The sequence below is a fragment of the Fistularia commersonii genome, chromosome 4 (assembly GCF_037954325.1).
Source record: "Fistularia commersonii isolate RoL2024-O1a breed Wild chromosome 4, RoL_Fcom_v1.0, whole genome shotgun sequence".
Taxonomy (NCBI): domain Eukaryota; kingdom Metazoa; phylum Chordata; class Actinopteri; order Syngnathiformes; family Fistulariidae; genus Fistularia; species Fistularia commersonii.
The window spans coordinates 10,199,914-10,222,852 of record NC_141287.1 but is presented as its reverse complement, the minus strand read 5'-3'; the positions used below and the strand labels follow the sequence as shown (position 1 = coordinate 10,222,852).

Here is a 22,939-nt window from a genome sequence, read left to right as displayed (position 1 = left end):
TTTCACCATAGGTTCATCTATTACATGTCACTGGTGCATGTCATGTTACCGTCTCCCAGAATATGTCACTGGGTTTGCTTAACCACAGGATGTTTATTCTTGACGCAACTGTTTTGGTTTTATCCTCGTCACCAGATGTACTTTCTTGTCTCTCATACAACAGAATGTTAACGACGAAGTCACACTTATGTGGTTTATTACAGAGTCCGAGGAGCGTCACTTACAACATGTCAACTCCTAATGTTCTCCATCATCCTTTGTTTTCAGGAATTATATCACTAGGCCAATCTTTCCTTCTAGAGGAATATTCCAACAACAACACAAGTAACATTCCCCTATCAACTACACATAGATTTATTAAACTGTGGAGAAATAATTTTCAAATTTGAATCCCTCTAACAAAATAAATGCAGCTGCACCAAAATGCAAATTTCATGGATCTTGTGATCTATGTTTAGCTGTATGTGACAATAAAGGCATTTCTATCTTCTTTCTTTCAGTGCATGGCTACAGTAATCATTTTCAAGATGTAGGCCCATGGTACCATTTTAGCTTCAGCTATGGGGAAAGAAGTGAATTCAATTAATAAGTAATTATAGTAATTATAAGTAATTATAATTAGTAATTAATTGTTGAACATTTGTACAAAAATGCGCGCGCACACACGCACACACACACACACACACAAACACAATTGAATAAAAGAAACGTTAAAAGAGGAATCAGGGTATTGACGTTTTTTATTTATTTATTTATTTTTAATATTTTTTATTGAGCACATATTGCCACAAACAGTGGCTAAATATAATCGAACGTCAATTATATAAACCGGCATGAGGTAACATGAGGACATTCATTTTGTATGCAATCAATTAACTTTAATAACTTTAACCAATAACTTTAATCACTAATAACAATAGAAAAGTAAAAATAGAAATAAATAAATGGAAAGGGGAATACATTATGTAGTTAACTCGGTGGATCTACAGGAATATGAGCCACATACGTTTTGTGTTTTTTGTGTATTTTTTGATTCAGTCGTATATTTTTTAATTTTGGGATTTTTCCATAAGTTTTAAGGATTTTTTTTTTTATAATTCAAAATCGTTCATAAAGAAGGTAAAATTCGGGGAGCATTTTTCTACAATCAGGGTAATGGCTTAAAATCAAGAGAGACGCGTTTGTGACGTAAAGCGTTTTGGCCACTAGTCCCCGCCTCTTCCGGATCATCGTCCAATCAGAATAGTTCACTGGACCGGAGGTTTTGTAGGAAGACGTACGCGGGAAAATAGTCGTTCCTTCAACTAAACAGCAGCAGGTAAAAGGCCCAGACTCGTTTTCGAATAATTCATTAAAACTCTAATATGTTTTGACTATTTTTTTATATTTTAACGTACATTCAACTACCACGTTCAACCCTACCTTTTTGCCGTAACATTAGCATTAGCTCCATACAAGCCTTGCTAAATTTCATGCTACGTCTTGCTATCCAGACACAGCTCAGTTAAGATTATAGTGTCCGAGTTTCCCCCCGTAGAGAGAACCCTATAAATTATCTTCGATTAAAGTATTGCCTTTCTGCCGTCTTGAGGTCATAAGATGAAGGTGGTAACGTGTGAGATTGCATGGCACAACAAGGAGCCAGTCTATAGCTTGGACTTCCAGCACAACGGTGACGGACGCGGCCACCGTCTTGCCACAGCTGGAGTCGACACGACCGTCCGAGTGAGTGCACAGGGGCCCCAGGCCGATCGCAGAATCTTTGTAATAACCAAAAAACAGTCGTAACGCTTATTCTGGTTCAGGCTCTTATAGACCACGTAGTTACACTGCATTGATGCTCTCTGCGCGTAAGTCATTGTACCTCTGATCTGTTGTTTGTGTTTTTTTGGACAGCCCAGGTGACATTTTTCAGGGCACACACTGGCCTTAGTAGACTTACAGAAATAGAAATTTCCTCAAACGAATTATTCTGGACCTTAAGTTTCTTATGTCAACTATTTTGTTTACCTTGCATTGAAAGGAAGTTCTTTGAATATATATATATAGTATATGCACTCTTGCATTACTTTCTGTATTTGCCTATGAAAAGGGGTAGGTCTGACATCTGCAACAAAAATTCAGCAAATCTCTTCCTCTACTGCTAATTGGCAATGTCTATTAAAAGGCCAGTAATTATTTTTTACATTTGTTTAATTCAGGGCCCTGGTTAAAAGAAAGTAGAAGATAACCTGTGCATTTTTTTTAAATATAACAGTATTGGGCAGCTTGCAATTCTAACTCTCTAAATCAGTTACTTGATGTAAAAATCATTTTGAATCCCCAGTGATGAACGAAAACAGTCTGCAAACAGTTGCACCAAGCACACTGCTAGAGCTACAGCTGTGTCAACACATCTTTCTAGGCCATTGTGGTGCTGTGCATTATTTTACTCTTCATCATTTTGTCAGTCATATAACTGAATATAGAAAGATAGAAATTTCCTAGATTTCACAGAGCCTCAATCCTAAAGTCTGAAAACTAGCATTTCCAAAACAAATTTTAAATCAGTTCCTTTGCAAAATACATAATTTGGCATTTATTTTGCTTTATGTGGTTGTCAGCAGAGCACTTTTATTGAATGTTTTATTAAATGCTTGGATTTTATTTGCAGCTGTGGCGGGTAGACATGGGCCCTGATGGGAAGGCGGTTGTAGAGTTGCTATCTAATCTGGCTAGACACACCAAGTCTGTCAACGTTGTGCGCTTCTGCCCAAATGGAGAGCTTCTCGCCTCTGGAGGAGATGGTATGTCGCTCATCATTTTTATTATAATTTATCCTTTATTAATCTCTTGTGGAGAAATTCCCTCTCTTCAATTAACCCATTATGGATGAACCATGAGCGCTGGTGGGCTACCATCCACCAGCGCCAGGGGAGCAGTTAGAGGTTCAGTGTCTTGCTCAACAACACTTTGACACACTAGGAGGAGCTGGGAATTGAATCTGGAATGTTCGATAGCAAAGAAGATTGCTCTTCCTCCTGCACCAAACTAATAATTCTGTCCTCAAATCAAAAAGATGCACAGTATCTAGGTTTTAAGGTAGTCAGTTAAGAATCTCTGTCCTAATTTTTGTTTTTGCACAGATGCAGCGATTCTCATGTGGAAACTCAATGATAACAAGGAGCCAGAGCTGGTTCCTGTATTTCAAGAGGATGAAGATGCTCAGCTCAATAAAGAAAGCTGGTCTGTCGTCAAGACATTAAGGTGCAAAAAAGCAGCTACGGCCTTACTTGTTTATCTTACAACTTCTGTCCAGTTTGCCTGAAACTTTTCAGTCAGTTTTCCTTTTACTTGCCTTTAATGGATTGCTATGAGGTGAAACTGTTAAAATGCATAGAAATAGGTGCAAAAGAGAGAAAAAAGCAAAAGGTCCCCTGTGGACACTCAACTTTTTCTCAAGCTTTCTAAAAAAACCTTTTCAATTGTTGTCAGACAATTGAAGAAGAAAATGTGTTGTTTTTATAAACAGCTAATGATGTTATATTTGTCTGTCATTTTATGAGACTTTAACCACTTTCCGAAGGCTCAGTGCGAGACAAGTGCCTTGTCATTCTTTGTTTTTGGACTTTTACACAAAAAAATTAATGCAACTTGTTTTAGGGGCCACATCGCAGATGTATATGATATCAGCTGGACCCAGGATGGAAACTTCTTGGTCTCTGGTTCTGTAGACAACACTGCAATTATGTGGGATATCAACAAAGGTTTGCTAAAGCTGCACATAATGTGGTACATTTAAGTGTATATCAAGACTTAAGATATGTTAATTGCTGCCTCTGTGTTTTTAGGAAACAAACTGTGTATCTTAAATGATCATAAAAGCTACGTTCAGGGGGTAACCTGGGATCCCCTGGGACAATATGTTGCCACACTTAGCTGTGACAGGTATATACAAATTTTATATTGTGAACTGATATTTGCTTAATCTGCATAGCACTATTCTTTAATGGCAAACGTCTTGTGAATCAACAAGATGCTGATTTCCTTTTCAATATTTTAGGGTGATGCGTGTGTTCAGCACTCAGACTAAGAAGAAGGTCTTCTGCATAAGTAAGATGAGCTCTGGGTCAACTACAGAGGGAGAGGTCAGTTTAATTGTTTGTGCTGTAAAGTCAGAATGCAAGTCACCAGAAGTCAATGTTTGAAGAAGTAACAATACAGCATTATCATTTTTCATTTTATCAAGATATATAACCAGCTAGATATGATCGCACTTGCTTCATTATGTACTCACAGATGCACTGCCTGTAATCTATATGAAGATGAATCTGTTTAGTAGCAGAGAAACAGCAGTCTAGTTAAATCCTTACCTCTGCATGTTACTTTCCAGTACAAAGAACTTTACCTCATACATTAAGTGATTTCAGTTCACTCATTAAAGTGCCATTTATTGAGCTACGGAGCTGTTAAAATGAAACCAAAAAGATGAGTATGTTTTAGAAGTCTCTTGTCCTTGACATTTCCCAAACACTTTTCTTACTGTTTGTTACAGTAAAATTGTAATAAAAATGACATGTAGAAAAGAAACCTTTTCACATAGTTGTTCTCAACACTGTATTTCTCTAATTTTGAAGGTCAAGCAGCACAGAATGTTTCATGACGATAGTATGAGGTCGTTCTTTCGGCGCTTGTCATTCACACCAGATGGGTCTTTCCTTCTCGTCCCAGGTATCTTGCATATGCATATCCTGCATACATTGCATATTCACTATGGTGTTTGTAACTTACATTTGTTTTGGGAGATACATTGATTGTTCCTTCGTCTCTTTTTTTATGATTTATATATTTTTTTCTGCAGCTGGGTGCGTGGAGATAGGTGAAAACACAATGAATACCACATACATGTTTTCAAGGAAGGGTCTCAAGCGGTAAATTCTTTCATATGCCTCATAAGTTGTGTTCGAATGATTATCTTAAACAGTGCTTATTGATGTACAAAATAATCTTCCTGTGTCTTTTAGGCCAATAGCCCACTTGCCATTCCCATCTAAAGCTACCTTGGCAGTACGCTGCTGTCCTATTTACTTTGAATTAAGGACCAAAAAGGGAGAAGGCAAGTTCAAATGTTTCATAGTTAATAAAAATAATGGTGATGAAAATGAAGGCAGAGATAATCTCCTCTCCTTTTATGACAGTCCTTTTGCTGTCCACTAAAATTTCCCTCCTTTTTCATCACAGATGGTTCTATCGAGACTCTCCCTAACTTATTCCAGTTGCCATATCGTATGGTGTTTGCAGTGGCATCTGAGGACTCAGTCATCTTGTATGACACACAACAGACCCTTCCTTTTGGCCTGGTGTCCAACATTCATTATCACACACTGAGTGACCTCACATGGTAAATAGGCATACTTGTAGTCTATTGTATCACTCTTTAGCTTTGCAATTTAGAAACTTGCAATGATTACTGGAGCATAATATTTGAATAGGTATAATGCTTTGCACAGAACATTTCAGGAATGAGAATTAAAAACAGCTACACAACAATTCTACAGTGGTTGTATGGCTTGTATTATGAAAGCACCCGTGCCAGTCCTCTGTTACTTTGTTACTGTTACTACTAGTTTCAGACTCACTCAGTTATCATTCTATTGCCTGGTGCCCACATTGTTAAAACTGCGTTTGTACTTGGACCCACCTGTGTGCCTGGCAGTATTCTACTGTAATGTTGTACATTCTTGTTTTGGTCGAGCACAAAACCTGTTTCCTCAACAGGAAGCTGTTTTCGCATTCTTAAATCTGCTGGTTGGGTCAGGTTCTTATATACTTTGTGAGACAAAACTCAGCTAGCATAAAGTTATGCTACTCTCTGTCTGAGTTTACTTTATCAATGATCAGAAATCCCTCAGAAAACTGTAATACAGATTTCAGTATACAAAGTATGTGCATTCAGGGTGTTTTCCTCCCTTAATTAGATAAATCTTATTGTATCAACTTATTTCATTTATCTACATATAAGACATCTGTGTGTATCAATAAAAATAGCTATTCCTTTTAGTTTTAGCCATGTTGTATTTTCATATTGCACAGAATGACGTTCTTCCTATTGTCTCTGTCCTGTTTAGGTCCGGAGACGGTTCCTTCCTCGCTGTGTCCTCAACTGACGGGTACTGCACCTTCTTGTCCTTCTCTCCTGGGGAGCTAGGCACGCCATTGAAGGAGCCTCCTATATTAGAGATCTTTACCCCAAACAGTGGTGTTGAAAAAAAGGGTAAAAAGTCATCAGCAGCAAGGACCTCGTCTCCTGTGTCGCAGCAATCAAACTCAGCTTCCACCACCATATCCCACAACGACTCTGCTAAAGATACCTCCACTGTCACATCTCCAGAGAAAAAGAGCACCCCCAGGCCTATGTCTAAACCTAAGCCCCGCAAGATCACCCTTAATACCCTTGAGGCCTGGGGCAAGTCCACTACCCCAAAGAAAACCATTCCTGAGACCCCTAAATCAGGAAGCTCAAGCGCCCCCTCAACTCCCCAGGCCCGTGTTACCCCAGTTACTCCAAACAGCTCATCTAAACCATTGTCATGCCTTAGTCCGTCTATCCCTAAAGCCTCTAACAGCGCAAACACTCCTGGGCCCACGACTCCTAAGGGTGCAACTACTCCAAAGGGACCCACTCCCAGGTAATGATACGTGAGATATTGTAAATGGAATCCAGTTATTGGACACTGGATACGAAGTCTGCTTATAGTCACAGAGATGGATAGATTTTTGAAGCCTTGGGAAACCCAAAGAACTAAAAACCAAGCTATGGCAAATTCATTGTGATAGTAAAATTAAAACCACAAAGTGCTCACATTTGAGGAAGTTTTTTTAGAAATAGTTTTAACTGATTGATGTTTTCCACATCAAAAACTCACTGATATTTTTTGTATTTACGTGTATATTGTGCTTCGCAATTAAGACAGTTGATTTTATATGGACCCTCAAATGTAAATGAGCCTATGAACAGATTTCTTATGTTTTTGCTATATTCAGTTGGTACTTTTTAACGCCATTTTGGGAGTATCAGATGGATAGATATAATTATAGATCGGTAATTGAACCACCTAAATGCTGGTAATGATAATCAGTGCAGCTAAGGGCTTCTTACTAATAGTAAAAGATACTTACAAGTGCTAAATGTAAGCCGAGATAACTTGATGCAATACACCTCAGAAAACTAATTGAGATGGAGAGGGTTAGTGTTTGGTTTGACTACTGAAAGGGATTTGTGAAATCGCATTGGGTTAGCTTATGTAACAGGGAGTCAAGACAGTAAAGACATGGTCAAAAAGGACCAACAGGATATGGTCACCACCTTTGTTAAAATGGCCATGTGTTAAACTATAAAAGTAATGGGGATTGTCAAAAAATATATTCAAGCAAATCCTACATCTAAATTTCTTTGCATTCATTTGTTACCTATTAAGTCTGTAATTGAGATGATTTGGAGATGTTTGGAGTGTAATGACCAGTGTCTGTGAGTGTGCACTCTCAAACAAAGCTGCATGTGATGCAATGAAAATGCTGGAATAATTTGAATAATGTTTTGAAAGTAGTCAAGCTGAGCAACCCATTCTGCATCTACCAGCTTCCCCTCCTTAGTGGCTGAAGTATTACCTCAGCTCACAGAGATTCTCACAAAGTATTATGTCTCTGTTGTAAAATGTGTAAACTTGTTTTTCTGAAAAAAAAAATGCAATGTTATAAGATGAGGGAAAACTAAAATACCATCAACAGGCTCACAAGATTTTTGTTGGTTTAGATTTGTTCAGTTCTTGCCCTGATAACAAAGCCTTGTCTGGTTTGGGGGATCCGTTGGACCCCCCACTGACTATAAAATAGTAATCACTCTGGCAGACGGCTTGTAGACAATAGCATGTCTGCTAAAGCTTTTGTCTTTGCTTTGTAACATATCTAGAGAGGTCTGCCTCGACTGGTCTTATAAAGTACACTTGGCAAAAACAAAAGAAGGTTCTGATTTTATAGTTAATATTTGTAACTCTTCTGCTGGTACTCTTTTTTTTTTTTTTTTTTTTTCTCTCTTTTTTTTTTTTTTCTCTCCCCTCTGTTTTCAGGCGAGTGTGTTTAACTCCTGTTGCTGCTCATCCTACCGGTGCACTCTTCCCTGCTCCCTTATCCACTGAGAAGGCCAAACATGGTCAGTGAAGGCCAAATCGTATCAGAACTCCTTCATTCATTACAAAATAGTAGAAAAACATGATACTGCCTGCAAAATGTTTCATCCTTGTTTAAGATGATCAGTGTGCATCTACTTCTTGTTTTATTGTGTTTTTCATGTCTTTACAATTTAGTTAATTACACCTTCAATTCCTATATCACTGAGATTGCTATTTATGAGCCAATTACTGTATTTTCTTTAACTATACTCTTCATTTCCCTTTTTACACTGAGGTCTCTTTACACTGAGGTTCCCTTTTACACAAGGTCTTTGGCCATAAGGATATCACAGATGTGACACCCACAGGACTTAGTTTAAATTTTTTTTTTTTTTACTTGTGAAGCGTCTTTGAGTGTCATGAAAAGCGCTATAAAAATCCCATGTATTATTATTATTATTAATTTTCATGTAAACTTACCAATTATGACTCAAGGTTTTGTTGACCTATCTAACTTGTGAGTATAACATTAGAAGACTGACCAGCAGCAGTAGCTTCATACCAAGCGAATAATGGTCAGGTCCCTAGCTTATTACTTAATTCTATCAATAATTAAAATTATAAAGTGCTGAACAAACCAAAATTTATAAGAGCCGGACAAAATGAAACAAAGAAAAAATCATCAATTCATTTATTGTCTTTTTCTACCTATGAGTAGTTTGTAGTCAGAAATCGTATTGGGGCTTGAGATTTCCAACTCACAGCAAATTGAATGTATCCATGTGTCTCATGCATAACGCATTAAAATAGATGGTAATTTGACAGAGGTGTCAGTCAAGTGTTTAGTCCAAACCACGGCCCTCATGAAAGCAGTATAATCAGCTGATCTGAAACATTCAGTTATATTTAGTCTGTCTTGTTGGTGCTGAGCTTACATTGCACTGAGTGAGACAAGGATTTGCCCAAGAGAATTGTCTCGATGTCTACAATACCACTGACATCCAAAGTTGGATATGGCGAGATACACAAACCAAAATAAGTAGCAATTAAAATCATGTATTTGTTATGTCAAGATATAGGGGGAAACATTTATTTTAAAAAGGGCATATTTAGTTTTATTGTAACCTTATCATGAGAAAAGCAGCTTGTTGGAAAGCAACCCTAATTATTAAGGTCTGTTACCAAAATCAACAAAACCAAAAATCTTTGACAAGTTCAGATTCAAGTACAAATGAGTCAGGACTTCAGTCATTCCTGTGCTGATTCACAAATGATAAAGATTGGGACTTATGTCTGCTGTCAGTCACATTCACGCTGCATCTTCTTTCACTCTCAGCTTTTCCCTTCAGGGATCGCCACAGTGAATCAACCTCCTCCATCTAACTTTATTCTCTATATCCTCTTATCTCACACCAACGAACTTGATGTCCTCTTTCACAGCATCCATAAATATTCTCTTTGGTCTTTCTCTGGACCTCCTGCCTGACAGTTCCAATCCCAGCATCCTTCTACCAATATATTCACTGTCCCTCCTCTGTACATGACCAAACCATCTCAGTCTGGCTTCTCTGACCATATATCCAAAATATCTAGTATGTGCTGTCCCTCTGATAGACATATTCCTGATCCTATCCATCCTCATCACTCCCAAAGAGAACCTCAACAGCTTCATAATCGTCTATCACATAATAACCCTGATACTCTTCTCCACCTTTTCCATCCTGCTTCATGCTAATAAGATCTTAAATCAGATTTAGACAAATTGACCCAATTTTCAATTAAATACACAAATCACTTTCTGTAGTCTCCCTCTTCTGTTTGTATGTTTGTTGATATGAACATAAGACATTGGTTTAGCAATTTCACAATCACTAAAGTTTTTATTTCCTGTCCACCAGAACGTCCATCTCCTCCCTCTGACCCACTCTGCCAGCCTCCAGAGTCCAAACGCCAAAAGACCACGGACACCACAGCAAAGAGTAGCCTTACCCAGGATTAGTGTATACTAAAAACAGTTGCATATGGCATTGTACAAAAAAAGAAACACAGTCTAAATCCTTGAATGTTTTTTTTTATTATTTTGTTTGACTTTTGTACGTTTAATAGCTGTATGATCATTGATATTGTGTATTGATATATCGTTTTGCATTCTAATACTTAGATATTGGTCCAAAGAGAAAAATACCCTGTAACATGAAAAAGTGAGCGTTATCGAAAGCAAAATGCACTTATTGTTTAGTGCAACTTATGAAATTTAAAAATTAAACTTTTAAAAAAAGACCTCTTTCATTCTTTAATAAAAGTTGTTTTCTTAAAAATACATGTGTTAGTTGTTAACATATCAATTGAGGATTCATGTGTGTTTAGTTACAAGCAGCTCCTAAGTCAGTTTTTAAGAAATGGTTCCACGAGATACTTTTCATAATGTCACCTTAGAAACCATGTTAATCAGTTTATAGATGACATATAAGGCCAATGTAACAACAATTCATATGAAGAATTACTTTTAAAAAATGAAGTAATAAGAAAATACAGAGGTTTTTATGTTTTGACGGACACCAAAAGAATGTTTTCCCCCCCTCTTTCTCCAGCTGCTTTTCATTTATGCAGACAGCAATGTTAGCAGTTTCAAAAAAGTTTGCCTCTACAAATGACACTCCGAATGCTGCCCTCTGGTACCAATCAAGACTACACTTTAGAGATAATTTACAATATGTATTGGGCCTAAGATATTCAGATAAATCTTTTAAGATTTTAAGTTTGCCAATGTTTAAAGTAAGAATTGATTGCATGTTTATTTTAAAATACCAAAATCTGGCATTAAAAGAACAACTAATCCCAGATCACTGTATGCAGAATGTATAAATGTTTCAAGCATTTTATCTTATTTTTACCCTTCTAAGCAGCATCATATTAAAATGTATCTATTTCTGCATAAAAACTGATGATGAAGCATATTTTACCAAAGCTATCTGAAATTTGACGTCTTGAAGTCAAAGGTAAAAAAAAAACAATTAGAAATGTGCCGCTATTTTAATTTAATTGACTACACATAGGATTCAGATATTTTAATTTTTGTCTCTAAAATAAGATTGGCACGTAAAGTTTTTTTGTTTTGCTTTATTATACTTTTTTCTTTTTTTTAATTAAAGTGCTCCAACACTTGTAAAAACGCAATTATGAGCCATTAAATTAGTACATTTGCCATCATTGATGGGGGCAGCATACATTAGAACATACAACGTTATTTATTGGTATATTTAGGGTAAATGGCGGAGGGGGCAAATGTTGGTCACTCTTAAACTGCATTCACGCTGGATTAAAATCCTTTTCGTGTTTCATGTTTCATGTTTCACTTGACTTACAATTGAACCAAATTCTAGTACATTGGTTTCGTGTGCAGGCAACCCAACTTGAAGCTATGAAGAAACTAGCAAAGTGAGTGACAGCACGCTCAGCCAATCATATCCCGCCTGACCGTGGCTCTTTAAAGCTTCTCCTAATGGCCTTTGTATGAAGGCGGGGAAGAGTTGGCTCAGTTAGGCTGTTGACCAGCAACAAATAGAAGGTTGCGAGTTTAAATTTTTGGATTATTTGACCACTAGACTGGAATTTGCTGCAATTACGGCGGAATTAACTACGTCGAGTTTCCGGCTGGAGGTTGTTAACCCACTTTCGAGGAGACCCGGTGGTAATTTGCGACAATTTTCGCTGCTGGCGAGGCAACCTCGCTTTTAGGTCGTTGAAGTAGCGATGCTGAGCTGATAGCTGCGTCATCATGTTGCTTCCGACTCGAGTTGGCGAAAAGAAATCTCAAGTTAACGCCAGAGCCGAAGCTGCCCGCCGCCACCAGGCTCCGCAGGCCACTCCCGGCCCATGAATTCGATGATAAAAGGACGGCTAAGGATACGAGCTTGCCGGCGAAGCTTGCTAACGCGGTGGCGTGAAACTGGGGACTTTACACGGGCTGCATTTTTTATTTACATTTGGATGGGCAGGCAAACATTTCTGTTAATGTTGCATGACGACAGAAGTGGCAGGATTTTTCATCTCGATGGTATTTAAAAAAAAAAATTGTCAAACAGAAATACTAATGACGTTAATTGAATGAGAATGGTCGCCATAACTGTTTGGCAATGAAAAGTGATGCCTGCATTGACAGCTAGGTTACGAAGCTGGAATGCTGCTAGCTCCCGTGATGGTGACTTTCTGCTGTAGTGTCTGTTTAGATGTACAATCCATTTGTGTTAAACGGGCGACTTAAACGAACCGGCGCCGTTGCCGCCTCATGTGATACGTCAGGCCACTAGCATCGTGTCAGAGTGAGTGCTAGGACGGCCGTCCGGGTCAGGGGTCAGCTCCCTCCTGTCACAACAATCACGTGGACTTTGTATCCAGGCGGTAGCTGAAGTTCGGCTACCCGCCGCGACGCACAACTTCCACGCCGCACCAGGTCGAGCACGAGTGGGGGTGTTGATAACTTCGGCCGGGAAGACGCTCCTGATACACAGGCCGAAGTTAACGCGCTAGATCTGGAATAGTAAAGCCGGTTGAAATGGCCGGCGATTGCGCTCACATCAAGGCACATTACGCAGAAACGGTTTGCCGCTCCAAGCATCGCCGGAATGTTGATGAAGACCGAGCTAGATGGACGGAATCAGTCGGGAGCTCGACAGGCCGTGGATCCCCTACACGATTTTCACCCAACTTTGAGGTCATCGACGGGCTCCTGTATCGCAAGAAGCTGGAAAGGGGCTTCATCAACTACCGGGAGGTTTTAGATGAGGACCGGAGGCATGAGGCCATATCCACTTTTCACCGGCGACGGCCTGGCCAGCACCATCTCTCTCTAGAGGAGACTTACAAATGTGTGGCTGAAAACTATTGGTGGGATGGTATGAACCCTGTTACTTCTTTTCAAACTGACAGGGTGGACAGTATTGTCTTGGTGAATGACCTTCTGTGATCGAATAGAAATTCCGTTACCAGTATTTACATATGACAATAGAGTTGGTTTTGTTTTTTCAGAAATGCAATTGCTGTGTATCATAATGATCACACTTTCCAATGGTAATCAATACATTATTTTGTAAGAACAAATATTTTAGATTTGATGGAAAAGAATTAGTTTAATAAAGATCTTAGTAATTTGTTCTGATTTTTGACCCACTCCTTTGAGACCTTCGCTCTATGTCTCAACTCCAGGACTTTTGAGAATTATTGGTAAAATTTCCAACCTGTGTGTTTTGTCAGCAACTGGGTGATGAAATCATTAATGTTTTCGCAGGGATGTATTTCCAGATCAGAGACTTTGTTCAGGGCTGCACAGAATGCCAGAGCCAGTTCAGCAAGAAAACACAAGTAAGGGTGCAAAGTAATAATGTCTCATGAGCCTTTTAATTTTCTTCTTGTTTTCTCCTTTAACCTCATGTTTTTTTTTTTATTGTTATTGAGTCAAAACGTTCCTCAGGTCACACCTTTGAGTTTACACTTGTTCACTGTCACTTCATCTTGCTCTCACACTTCTCACGTCCTCTGCCTTCTCACGTTTGCTGTTTTAATAACAAGCACAGCTATTCTGTTTTTCTTTTCAGGAGACTGGTGGCAAAGGATGTGTCACCAAGACAATAGTGTCACACAGTGCTGAGGTGCTAAGGAAGCTGAGGAGTCAGAGGGAGGCAGGGATGTTTTGTGACATCACTCTGCGGACAAACGGTCAGTCCTACTCAGCACACAGGGCTGTGCTGGCTGCCGTTAGTGATCACTTCCAGGAAATCTTCACAGAGATGGACTCCAGTATGAAAGCAGACATAGATCTCACTGGTAAGAGAAGACACCTTTTTCTCCTTGTCCTTTTGGCTTTTGCCTTCAGGGAACAGGGCCACAGCGAATCAATCTCCAACTAACATTTTTCTCTGTATCCTTTTCTCTTGCACAAACTAACTTCATGTCTTTCACCGCATCCTTAAATCTTCTCTTTGGTCTTCCCCTCGGCCTCCAGCCTGGTAGTTCCAACCTCGGCATTCTTGTGCCGATGCGTTCACTGTCCCTCCTCTGCACATGACCAAACCATCTCAATCTGGCTTCTCAGACCTGATCTCCAAAGCATCTAACATGTTCTGTCCCTCTGATTCAGTCATTCCTAAGAGCAGACACCTACAATTCTTGATTAAAGTGTCTAGGTTGAAGAGTAGATCTATTAGTGTATGCCACAGTTGTGCTTTACAGAAATTTAAACATGGTAAATCAATTGATTTGTCATACCTCTGTGGTAAAAGGAGGCTCTATTTCTCAATTAGCTTGTTTCATATCATCTAATCGTTTTGGAAAGTTGGAAAACGCATAGTAAGTTTTTGTCATCAGAAAGTCAACTCGAAAGTACTGTACATGCAAATAGTATATAACAATCAGAAAATCAGACAATTTAGAACACCCATCGCTTCATGAGCAATGCTGGCTTAAACAACCATGTTTATAGTAATAAGGTGCAAAAATCAATGCAAGTTACACCAGTGCAATACATATTAATGCATGGGAGCATTTGGAAAAGTACGAGTAACTTAGAGTATTCAGCAGACAGACAAATTAAACATAAAATGTTGAAAAATAGGCAACGGTTCAATGTAGACTAAGCTTAACTATGTCTTTGGAGGTTCTCAGTCATCCAGGTCATGGTGAATTCTTGTCGTAATCTTCTTGTCATGGTAGCTGGACTTGAATTTCTTTACTTGAGGATGTTTCACCCCTCATCAGAGAGGTTTCTTCAGTTCTGAGTTTATGAACTGAATAATCTAAACTACATTACAAATTATGTATGTTCCACCTTTAGCCGAATTCATACCTCAGTGTTTAATTGATGATGTAGTGTGATGTAAAAAAATGTAAATGCAGGTAGCGGCAGTGTCAAGAAACAGCTGACGGGATGATTCATAGACTCTGTTTCCACCCATTTCACCCATCATCTAAGCTCTTGTCTGTGTTTCATTTTTTCAGATAATGTAATAGTTTAAATTTTACTGGTACATTATCCAAAATTATACACATAAATTCCATTATCATAGTTTGAATTGGTCAAAAATAAAATGACAATGCCCGGCCACCGGTGGACTTGAAGTTTAGATTTTCTTAAAAGCAAGTCCACAAGAGTGTATTGGTGTTGCTGTTTACAATAGTGTGTTAGTTAGCTTTGTGGAGGCTCCAAAATTTCCCAGTTATATAAGATATTGGCTTTGACTAGTTTGTAAATTTGCCTCATTGTGGTATTGAATGAAAGTTTTCTACCCCATCTTCAATTTAAAGAGAGTTGATTTTGAGCTGACTTCCATTAAAGAAAGACGAATAATGGTTTTAATTTATATCAAAATGTTTATTAGACCGATCCTCACTTGTAACAAGTCCAATACAATGCAATGTATTTGACCAAGAAACCAGTTTTCAACTCATTAATTTAAATGTTTGTTTTGTGTTGTCAACTGTGATTATCATAAGTAATTATCATAGGTTCCTTTTAGTTTTCAACTGCTATATTCGTATGCCACTTCTTCTAGTCTAGTTGTTCTCCAAGTTGCTTTGATCCCTTTTCAGTCCAGTTAACCAGTATTCTGACCCATCAGGATACAGCATATCTAATAATGACGTGTTTTTTTTTCCCCTTCAGGTTTCAGTGAGGAGAGCCTTTTGTCTCTCCTGAATTTCTCCTACTCCTCTACCCTTTGTGTTCGTCGGGAAGACCTACCTGAGGTTTTGACTATGGCCCGCCACCTTGGCATGTGGCCAGCAGTGGAAGCCTGCTCTGCTCTCATTAAAGAGCAAGAACAGAACATCAGTCATTGCAGGGACTTAACTTTAGCCCAGACCGATGTACGCCATAAGCATTATTGTCAGCATAGGGAAAGCAGAAGAAAAAAGGGCTTAGAATTAGAAACCAGTATTCTTGGTGATTTCTCTCTAACACTGGATGACACAGATGAGTCTTTGACAGAAAGTCCAAGTCACAATTTGCGAAGAGTGACAAAACCTGGAGGCCAAAATGGCCTCCCTCTGAGTCCATCAAATAGGATGAAGCTCATGGACTTTAAATGTCCTTCCTCCAAGAAGGGCATTGCCCCTAGAAATGCCATCGCTAACCCACAATCACCAAGTTACTCACCTATATCTACATCACACACCCGTCTTCTCCGCTCCACTCCTGGAGCAGCCCAGAAAGTTCAGAGATTGCTGCCGATGCCAGAAAGTCCTCGCCGAAAACCAAAATCGAAGCCTGTCTCTCGGAACTCGTGCACCTCCAGATCAAGGCCTGGTGGGGTTTGTAGCTCTGCTCGGGTGAAGCAGGAAGTTGAAGAGGTTGCAGAGGATGAAGAGGATTATGCTAGAGCACAGGAGAAGTATAAACTGATGAATGTTCTGGGCTTACAGAGGACAGCTCTACTCCCCAGACCAGATGATCTGATTGGATGGAGACAGAAAAAACGACTCAGGAAGCTGAAGGCTAACAACTACTCACTAACCAAGAGAAGAAAACCCCGCTCCACCTCCCCAGCACTCCCATATGGGGCTGTTACACTATCACTTCCACTCACTAACCCTGTTAACAGTCTCCTCCTCAACAAATCACTGAGGGCTAAACTCGGTGGTCCTCTGGATACACAGAAAGTGACACAGAAGAGAAAAAAGACGGCCGCTCAACGTGTCCCTCCCAGTGACAGGTGCATGCGAAGTGAAGTAGTTTTACCAGATCTATTCCAGGCTTCATCAAGGTCTGGCTATGGGGGAAGGGAACTCAGAAGATCAGTGAGGAGGAATGACACTGTCCATCTCCCACAACAGCGTCCTTCACGACGCAACGCCAACAAAAATGTTGTGCGGAAAACAGTAAGGATAAAGGCAGAACCCATTGAATACTCAGTCACAGCCCCCCGTCTTCCATCAAACAGGTGCCAGAGCCACACTGCCCATAGATCTACATCTTCACAGAGGAAACAAGCCAAAAATAATAGTACTGTGGAGACAGTAAGAACATTGCGTTACAACAGTAGCAGACCAGCATTGAAGAACAAGCTCAGGCAAGGTAGTGCAAAAGAAGCCAGGCAGACCAAATGCAAGCATAAAGAGCAAGGGAGAAAGGAGCTGAGGGAGGTTGTGGATACTATGCAGAAAGTAAAGGTAAATGAAGCTCACGGGCTTCACTTATCAGAGCATGATCCTCTACAGTCCATCTACGACCATCCTTTGTACAAAGTAATTAAAGAGGAGCCTGCTGATCCTGTGCCAGTTGGTGGACCTTATCCTGATCCTCCCTCACCAGACCTGGGCAAGCGCCAGAGCAAACCTCCCATTAAATTACTAGACTCAGGCTTTCTGTTTAGCTTCTGTCGGCCAGCAGGCCCACCTATAGCCGGACTAAAGAAAGAGGAGGAGAGTGTGGATATTTGTCTGACACGCTCGGTGTCACAAGTTGGGGATGCATTCGCAGTAGGAGAATCCAACCAGAGGATTCTGAGAGCCAGAGTGCCACCACCCACGATGCCTGTGGTGAAGAGGGAGAGGGAGGAGAGGAGTGTGAGCCAAAACCGGGTTCAAAGAAACATTACTCTTCATCTGACCAAATCGAGAGGAGTAAAGGCAAAGCAACCCATTCCAAAGGTAGCTATAGCTATAGGTAGATATATGGCTAGTGTCTCAGAACATTCTGTTGCGGGAGTTGAAATTAGCATACATAATGTGGGCTACTACTACATTTGATGTGTATTTACCTGTTTCTTTTTGCTCACTTATGTTTAAAACAGTCCTACTTACATTTACATGAGATAAATACTTTGATATTTGCACCCACAAAGAGTGAGTAAATACGCATCTGATCTGATGATCTATTTGTCATGAATTTACAGCTGCAAGGAAATCACCTCCCTGTTAGTAGCAGAAGCTGCATGGTGTTGGACTCTGTTCGTAGAGCAAGACTAAAGCAACTTCGAGGACCACGTAGTCAGGCCCCTAAAGTCCCAAAGGTAGCCCACGCCTGTCTAGAGTGCTCTGCCACCTACAAAGACTGTGATGCTCTAATCATGCATCGCCTCAGGCACATTGAGGGCAAGCACTGGCCGTGTCCGGTAAGCAGCAACTTTCCTAAAGGCTAATCCAGACTCGCATAACTCTGGAGACTAAGAGATAGAAAAGATATCTTGAGTTTTTCATTCTTATGGGTAGTCTATCAGTATTTTCTTTTTTTTTGTCATGTGTAACATCATACTTTGGCTGTGATTGAACTTATGCTGTGTATACAGGGCAGAAATTAATTTTTAATATCCAGGGTCTTAGCTATGTCTTCAGTTTGTATGGACCACATGATGCCAGAGTACAGACAAGATGTAGTTTGTCCTGCAGAGTGTCTTCCAAACCTAATCTTGTACACTCTCAGCACAGCTATGTAACTATGTCATAGCATATTGGTCAGCTTGCTAGTTGACAGCTTGTGCATTGATTATGGATTATATTGTATTGAGTATGTTGAGAGTGAGCCACAATGATGGAAAATACTTAAAGTTCCCTTTTCACCCAACTAATTACAATTCGCATAGCGAAGATAATTAAAAGCATCAAGTCTTCAGAACTACATTGGCCCATCGTGGCTATTTTTGATACCAACCGGTAGTGTACTAGACTGCATATCACTGACTAAGTCATGATTTTCAAATAGACTGCATTAACTGTACAGTATTTTGCTCTCAATAGGAGATAAGGTCAAAGAGGCCAGGCACAGACGATTTGGTCATATACAGAGGTGGGATAGCGAATATATTTGTACAATGATACTGGGATTGGAATGGCCAGGCTTTAGGCGTAGTGGAGGATCAAAGAGATGAGGATATGTAGAATAGGGTTAGTTGGAGGAGGTTGATTTGCTATGGTGACTCTGACGGGATGAGCCAAAAGGAAAAAAAGATTTTGCTCTCAATAGCTCTCTCACATTAATGATTTTCATATCAACACACACTCTAGCAACAAAATCCCTTTCTCAAGTATCAGAAAATATAGTATTCTTAAACATTGGTTATGATGTTTTTCATTTAGTTTTGTTCTCTTTTATTGAAGAACACGTAATCTTGCTCGGACCACTGTTCAACAGGTGCATCCTTACCATTATGCTATTCACATTTTGTCTTAACTGCTGTGTGCTTTTTAGCTCTGCAGCAAGACCTTCTTTCGACTAAGGAATGTACGAAATCACATTCGCACCCATGATCCCAAGTTGTATAAATGCAAGAGCTGTATTGTTGCCGGTTCTTGAGCCAAGTTCACCATCCGAAGGATATTCTTCACCAGAGAGACTAAGGCAGGTGAAAGTTGTGCTCTATAAGGCTGTTCTATATTTACAAAAAGTAAATGTTTAATCTTGTTGTCAGCAATATGTCCATCTTCTATCCAGTTACCTGAAATGTATATATAAAGTACCATAAAAGCTACAATTGTATAGTGTTTACAAATAAACAATGTCCAAGTTTAGCATTTGGAGTTTTTATGCCTTTTCAAAGTCAATACTTTTTAGATTTATTGACAAAATGGGCAAAGAATAGATGCTAAAAATGAATTCGTAATTGTTTTAGATGGTCTGTAAACACTTGGAGGTTTTTAATACTAGTGGAAATCCATGGTGGGAATGAATACTTTGCTCAAAAAGAATCTGTGGATGCCTTACAGTGCACTGCAAATGATATTGTGCTAAATAGTCGCATGAAATGAAAATATATACTGCATTATTTATTTATTTGTCATAACATTGCTTTCCTTTTTCAGTATGAAGGCTGAGAGTCTGACACCAGCAAACAGACTGAAGAAAGAGGCACATGATCGTCAGCAGCTTGTACATAATGGATCCGTCACACACAAGCACAACAGTCAGTGGGAAGGTGTAATTCCTCTAATTCGAATCAATTATTTCTAATTCTAAATTATTTAAATAATCAAACTAAGGTTAATGATTCTGTTTGTGTGTCCGTACCAATATAAGGTTAAACTTGAACATTACTCTCAGGGGGCGGGGAATGAGATGCCACGGTATAAAGTGATTTCTCATCACAGTTGTGAATAGAATAAAATGAAATGTAAAGTTATTGCTATAACTCTTACTACTTATTGTTATAATTTTTCTATGTATATATTAATTTTGAGTGCACTTATATTTTAGCTTATGTTGTAAACCTAAGAGCTGGTGAGAATTTGATAGTTAAGAGTCCATGGCGGGAATACTTGAAGAAGTGAGACAAGAGCTGGAGGGAGTACTTGAAATAGGGTGTGTTTGGGGATCACGACTGTCCTTTGGGTGTGTCAGTGGGTCTTTGTCTTTGGTGTGCTAACTTTTAAATTACTTGATGAGTCTGCCCCCCTCCCCCCCTTCGTACTGCTAGTCCCCCATAATTCATGTGTTGGGGGAGGAGGGTGTGACTGTTGCGACACCACTGCATGCATATTTGCAGCCCATTTGTAGTCTCTTTTCTATGGTTGCCAATTATAAAAAGGGAAATATCTCATTTGTAATGTGAATTTCTAAATAGTTATGAATGCAACTGCCTCATCACAGGTATTTTACTGATCTCTTCTCCCACTTTAATCCAGATGTGTCATCCATCTTGTTCCATTTCGAATTACCCCCCTACTGAATAAATGCAATGTGTGCACATGAAGAGATGTTTATGTTTCACATTTTTAAAATAATGAGCTGTCTTGCTATCTGTTAAGACTGAATAAAATTTTGCCTTTTATATCCTCCAAGTTTGCTTTACTTTAACAATTTATATACTGGTCATACTAAGCATAATGAATGTCAAGGATATAAAAAGGGAGCTTGGACTATTCTATAAATCTTGGCTAGCGGGTGATGTTTTTGTTTGATCGTAATAGCAAAAAGCTATTACGGTTTTACAAGCTGCTGTTGTAATATATAAAACATTTAGTCGGAAAATTATTTAATTCAGAGAACTTGCCCTTCTCTGTATTGTCTAGCAAATTGTTAAACAGACTCAGTTCGACGGGGGACCCTTCTGTGTGGAGTCTGCATGTTCCCCCTGTGTCTGCCCCCTGTGTTTCCTCCGGGGTTCTCCGGTTTTAATCCCACAGTCCAAAAACATCCAGCAGGGTCATTGGAAAAATTGCCCAGATGTGTGAATGAGAGAGTGAAAGTTTGTCTGTCTCTATATGTGGCCCTGCACTTGACTGGCAACCAGTCCAGGGTGTACTCCACCCCTTGCCCGATGGTAGTCGGGACAAGCTCAAGCATCCCCCCGCGACCCTGAGTAGGATAAAGCAGGTGATTCTACTTGTCCAACTTCTCATGGTATGAAAGTGCTTTCATCTAAGATTCAATAATCTTGACTAGCAAGACCATGATTTCTGGAGAGAGCTGTTTCTGTTTTGATTAAAAAAAAAATTCTGCTGAGCACCGTTAAACAAATGTCTAATTGGAGGAAGGCAGACATCTTGACAGATGACCTTTCTAACATTAGACATCACTTAGTGGAACAACGTATTGTACAATTGGACTGCAGGCAGGAGGGAAAAGAGCTATTAAAACGAAACAATTAGATTTTTAACTACCCTCGATATGTTCTCAAAACCATTCCCACAGGAATAGATATAAGAGAAAATGTTTTGAGATTTGTGTTTGATTTAAGACAGTACAGTACACTTAAGCATGCATGATCATATAGGGATGACTTGTAGAGTATTATTCACTCATATTCAATATCCACCAAGGTTTTTGAAAAGGGATTGGCTAATGGGCCTTACCTCACATAAGCTGAACCCAATTAGCTAACACCTAAAAAGTGCAATTTAGGCCATACAGCCTTTTTAAGAAACTCACTAGAGTAAACACCACAATGCTTATCCAAGACATGCTGTGGATGCTAAATCGGATCACATCTGTTGAATAAAGAGGCTGAGAAGGTTTTAGCCTGCAGGGACTGTGTTCACATCCTGGAACATGAGGACTGTCATGCAGAGAAGCTTCATCAGGTTGATCAACAAATGGTATACAATGTGACACAAACTCGCCCTGGTGTCAAACATCGCAATTATTCCCTCGGATGATTTTCAGTCATATCCACTCTCCATTTAGTGTGCCCTACCCACCACTCTCCAACAACCTAGAAAAACCACAGCATGATTTTCCAACATACTTGTATGTAAACCAAATAATGTCCATCCATACATACAGCAGTCGGGTTAATATCTTTGGAGGTGATACACATAAGATAGCTTATCTCACATTGTTGCAAACTTCTAGGTGCAGAGATTCTCCAGTTATTCACATACCTCAATATCTGTATGAGCAAATAAGTGCACCAAAATAGCTGTAGCCAACACCTAAGGTGACATATTGTTGAAACAGCATTTAAATAAATGCATATGCCTGCCTGCAAAAGGCCAATCCCCTTTTTTTAAATGACATGTGACACCTTTGGGTCTGTGATGTCTCATATTTGAAAAAGAAATCCTGTGAACAGATTAATACGCTGCAGGAAATGAATTATGGCAAAGGAGAAATGTTTGCAAACATTTTCTATGCCGGGTATCCCGCACTCAGGGTTGCAGGGGGGGACTGGAAACCAATCCCTGCTGCCATTGCGCGAAAGGTGGGGTTCACCCTGAGCAGGTCGCCAGTCGATCACAGGGCCACATATTGACACAAATAACCATTCACTTCATTTAGGTTCGCCAAATAGCCTGCTGCATGTTTTTGAACTGTGGAAGGAATCCAAAGAACCCGGACGGATCCCATGCAGACGGGGGGGGGGTAA

The 22,939-nt window shown here is 39.5% G+C and overlaps 2 protein-coding genes across 2 annotated transcripts; both read left to right on the top strand.

Moving 5' to 3' along the window:
• The first annotated feature begins 1,245 nt into the window (after positions 1–1,245).
• Positions 1,246–10,385, top strand: chaf1b (chromatin assembly factor 1, subunit B). The gene is made up of 14 exons (XM_086144565.1): positions 1,246–1,318; positions 1,592–1,725; positions 2,654–2,786; positions 3,126–3,246; positions 3,643–3,746; positions 3,831–3,927; positions 4,043–4,127; positions 4,617–4,710; positions 4,841–4,910; positions 5,004–5,095; positions 5,221–5,380; positions 6,108–6,668; positions 8,106–8,188; positions 10,046–10,385. The coding sequence occupies exons 2-14, from the start codon at positions 1,600–1,602 to the stop codon at positions 10,144–10,146; spliced, it is 1,827 nt and encodes a 608-aa protein (XP_086000691.1). The 5' UTR covers positions 1,246–1,318; positions 1,592–1,599; the 3' UTR covers positions 10,147–10,385.
• A 1,294-nt stretch (positions 10,386–11,679) lies between these two features.
• LOC147234651 (uncharacterized) lies at positions 11,680–20,907 on the top strand. Its single transcript, XM_086145228.1, has 7 exons — positions 11,680–13,042; positions 13,435–13,508; positions 13,742–13,970; positions 15,805–17,789; positions 18,035–18,253; positions 19,327–19,476; positions 19,938–20,907. The coding sequence occupies exons 1-6, from the start codon at positions 12,703–12,705 to the stop codon at positions 19,429–19,431; spliced, it is 2,952 nt and encodes a 983-aa protein (XP_086001354.1). The 5' UTR covers positions 11,680–12,702; the 3' UTR covers positions 19,432–19,476; positions 19,938–20,907.
• The last annotated feature ends 2,032 nt before the right edge of the window (positions 20,908–22,939 follow it).

What these genes read in the sequence shown, in the direction of transcription:
- chaf1b (XM_086144565.1), top strand. Translation starts at nt 1,600, where the DNA reads ATGAAGGTGGTAACGTGTGAGATTGCATGGCACAACAAGGAGCCAGTC. An exon ending in GCCACACTTAGCTGTGACAG is followed by an intron (nt 3,928 to 4,042) that starts GTATATACAAAT and finishes TCAATATTTTAG; the next exon opens with GGTGATGCGTGTGTTCAGCA. An exon ending in AAGGACCAAAAAGGGAGAAG is followed by an intron (nt 5,096 to 5,220) that starts GCAAGTTCAAAT and finishes TTTTCATCACAG; the next exon opens with ATGGTTCTATCGAGACTCTC.
- LOC147234651 (XM_086145228.1), top strand. Translation starts at nt 12,703, where the DNA reads ATGGCCGGCGATTGCGCTCACATCAAGGCACATTACGCAGAAACGGTT. An exon ending in TGAAAACTATTGGTGGGATG is followed by an intron (nt 13,043 to 13,434) that starts GTATGAACCCTG and finishes ATGTTTTCGCAG; the next exon opens with GGATGTATTTCCAGATCAGA. An exon ending in AGCAGACATAGATCTCACTG is followed by an intron (nt 13,971 to 15,804) that starts GTAAGAGAAGAC and finishes TTTCCCCTTCAG; the next exon opens with GTTTCAGTGAGGAGAGCCTT.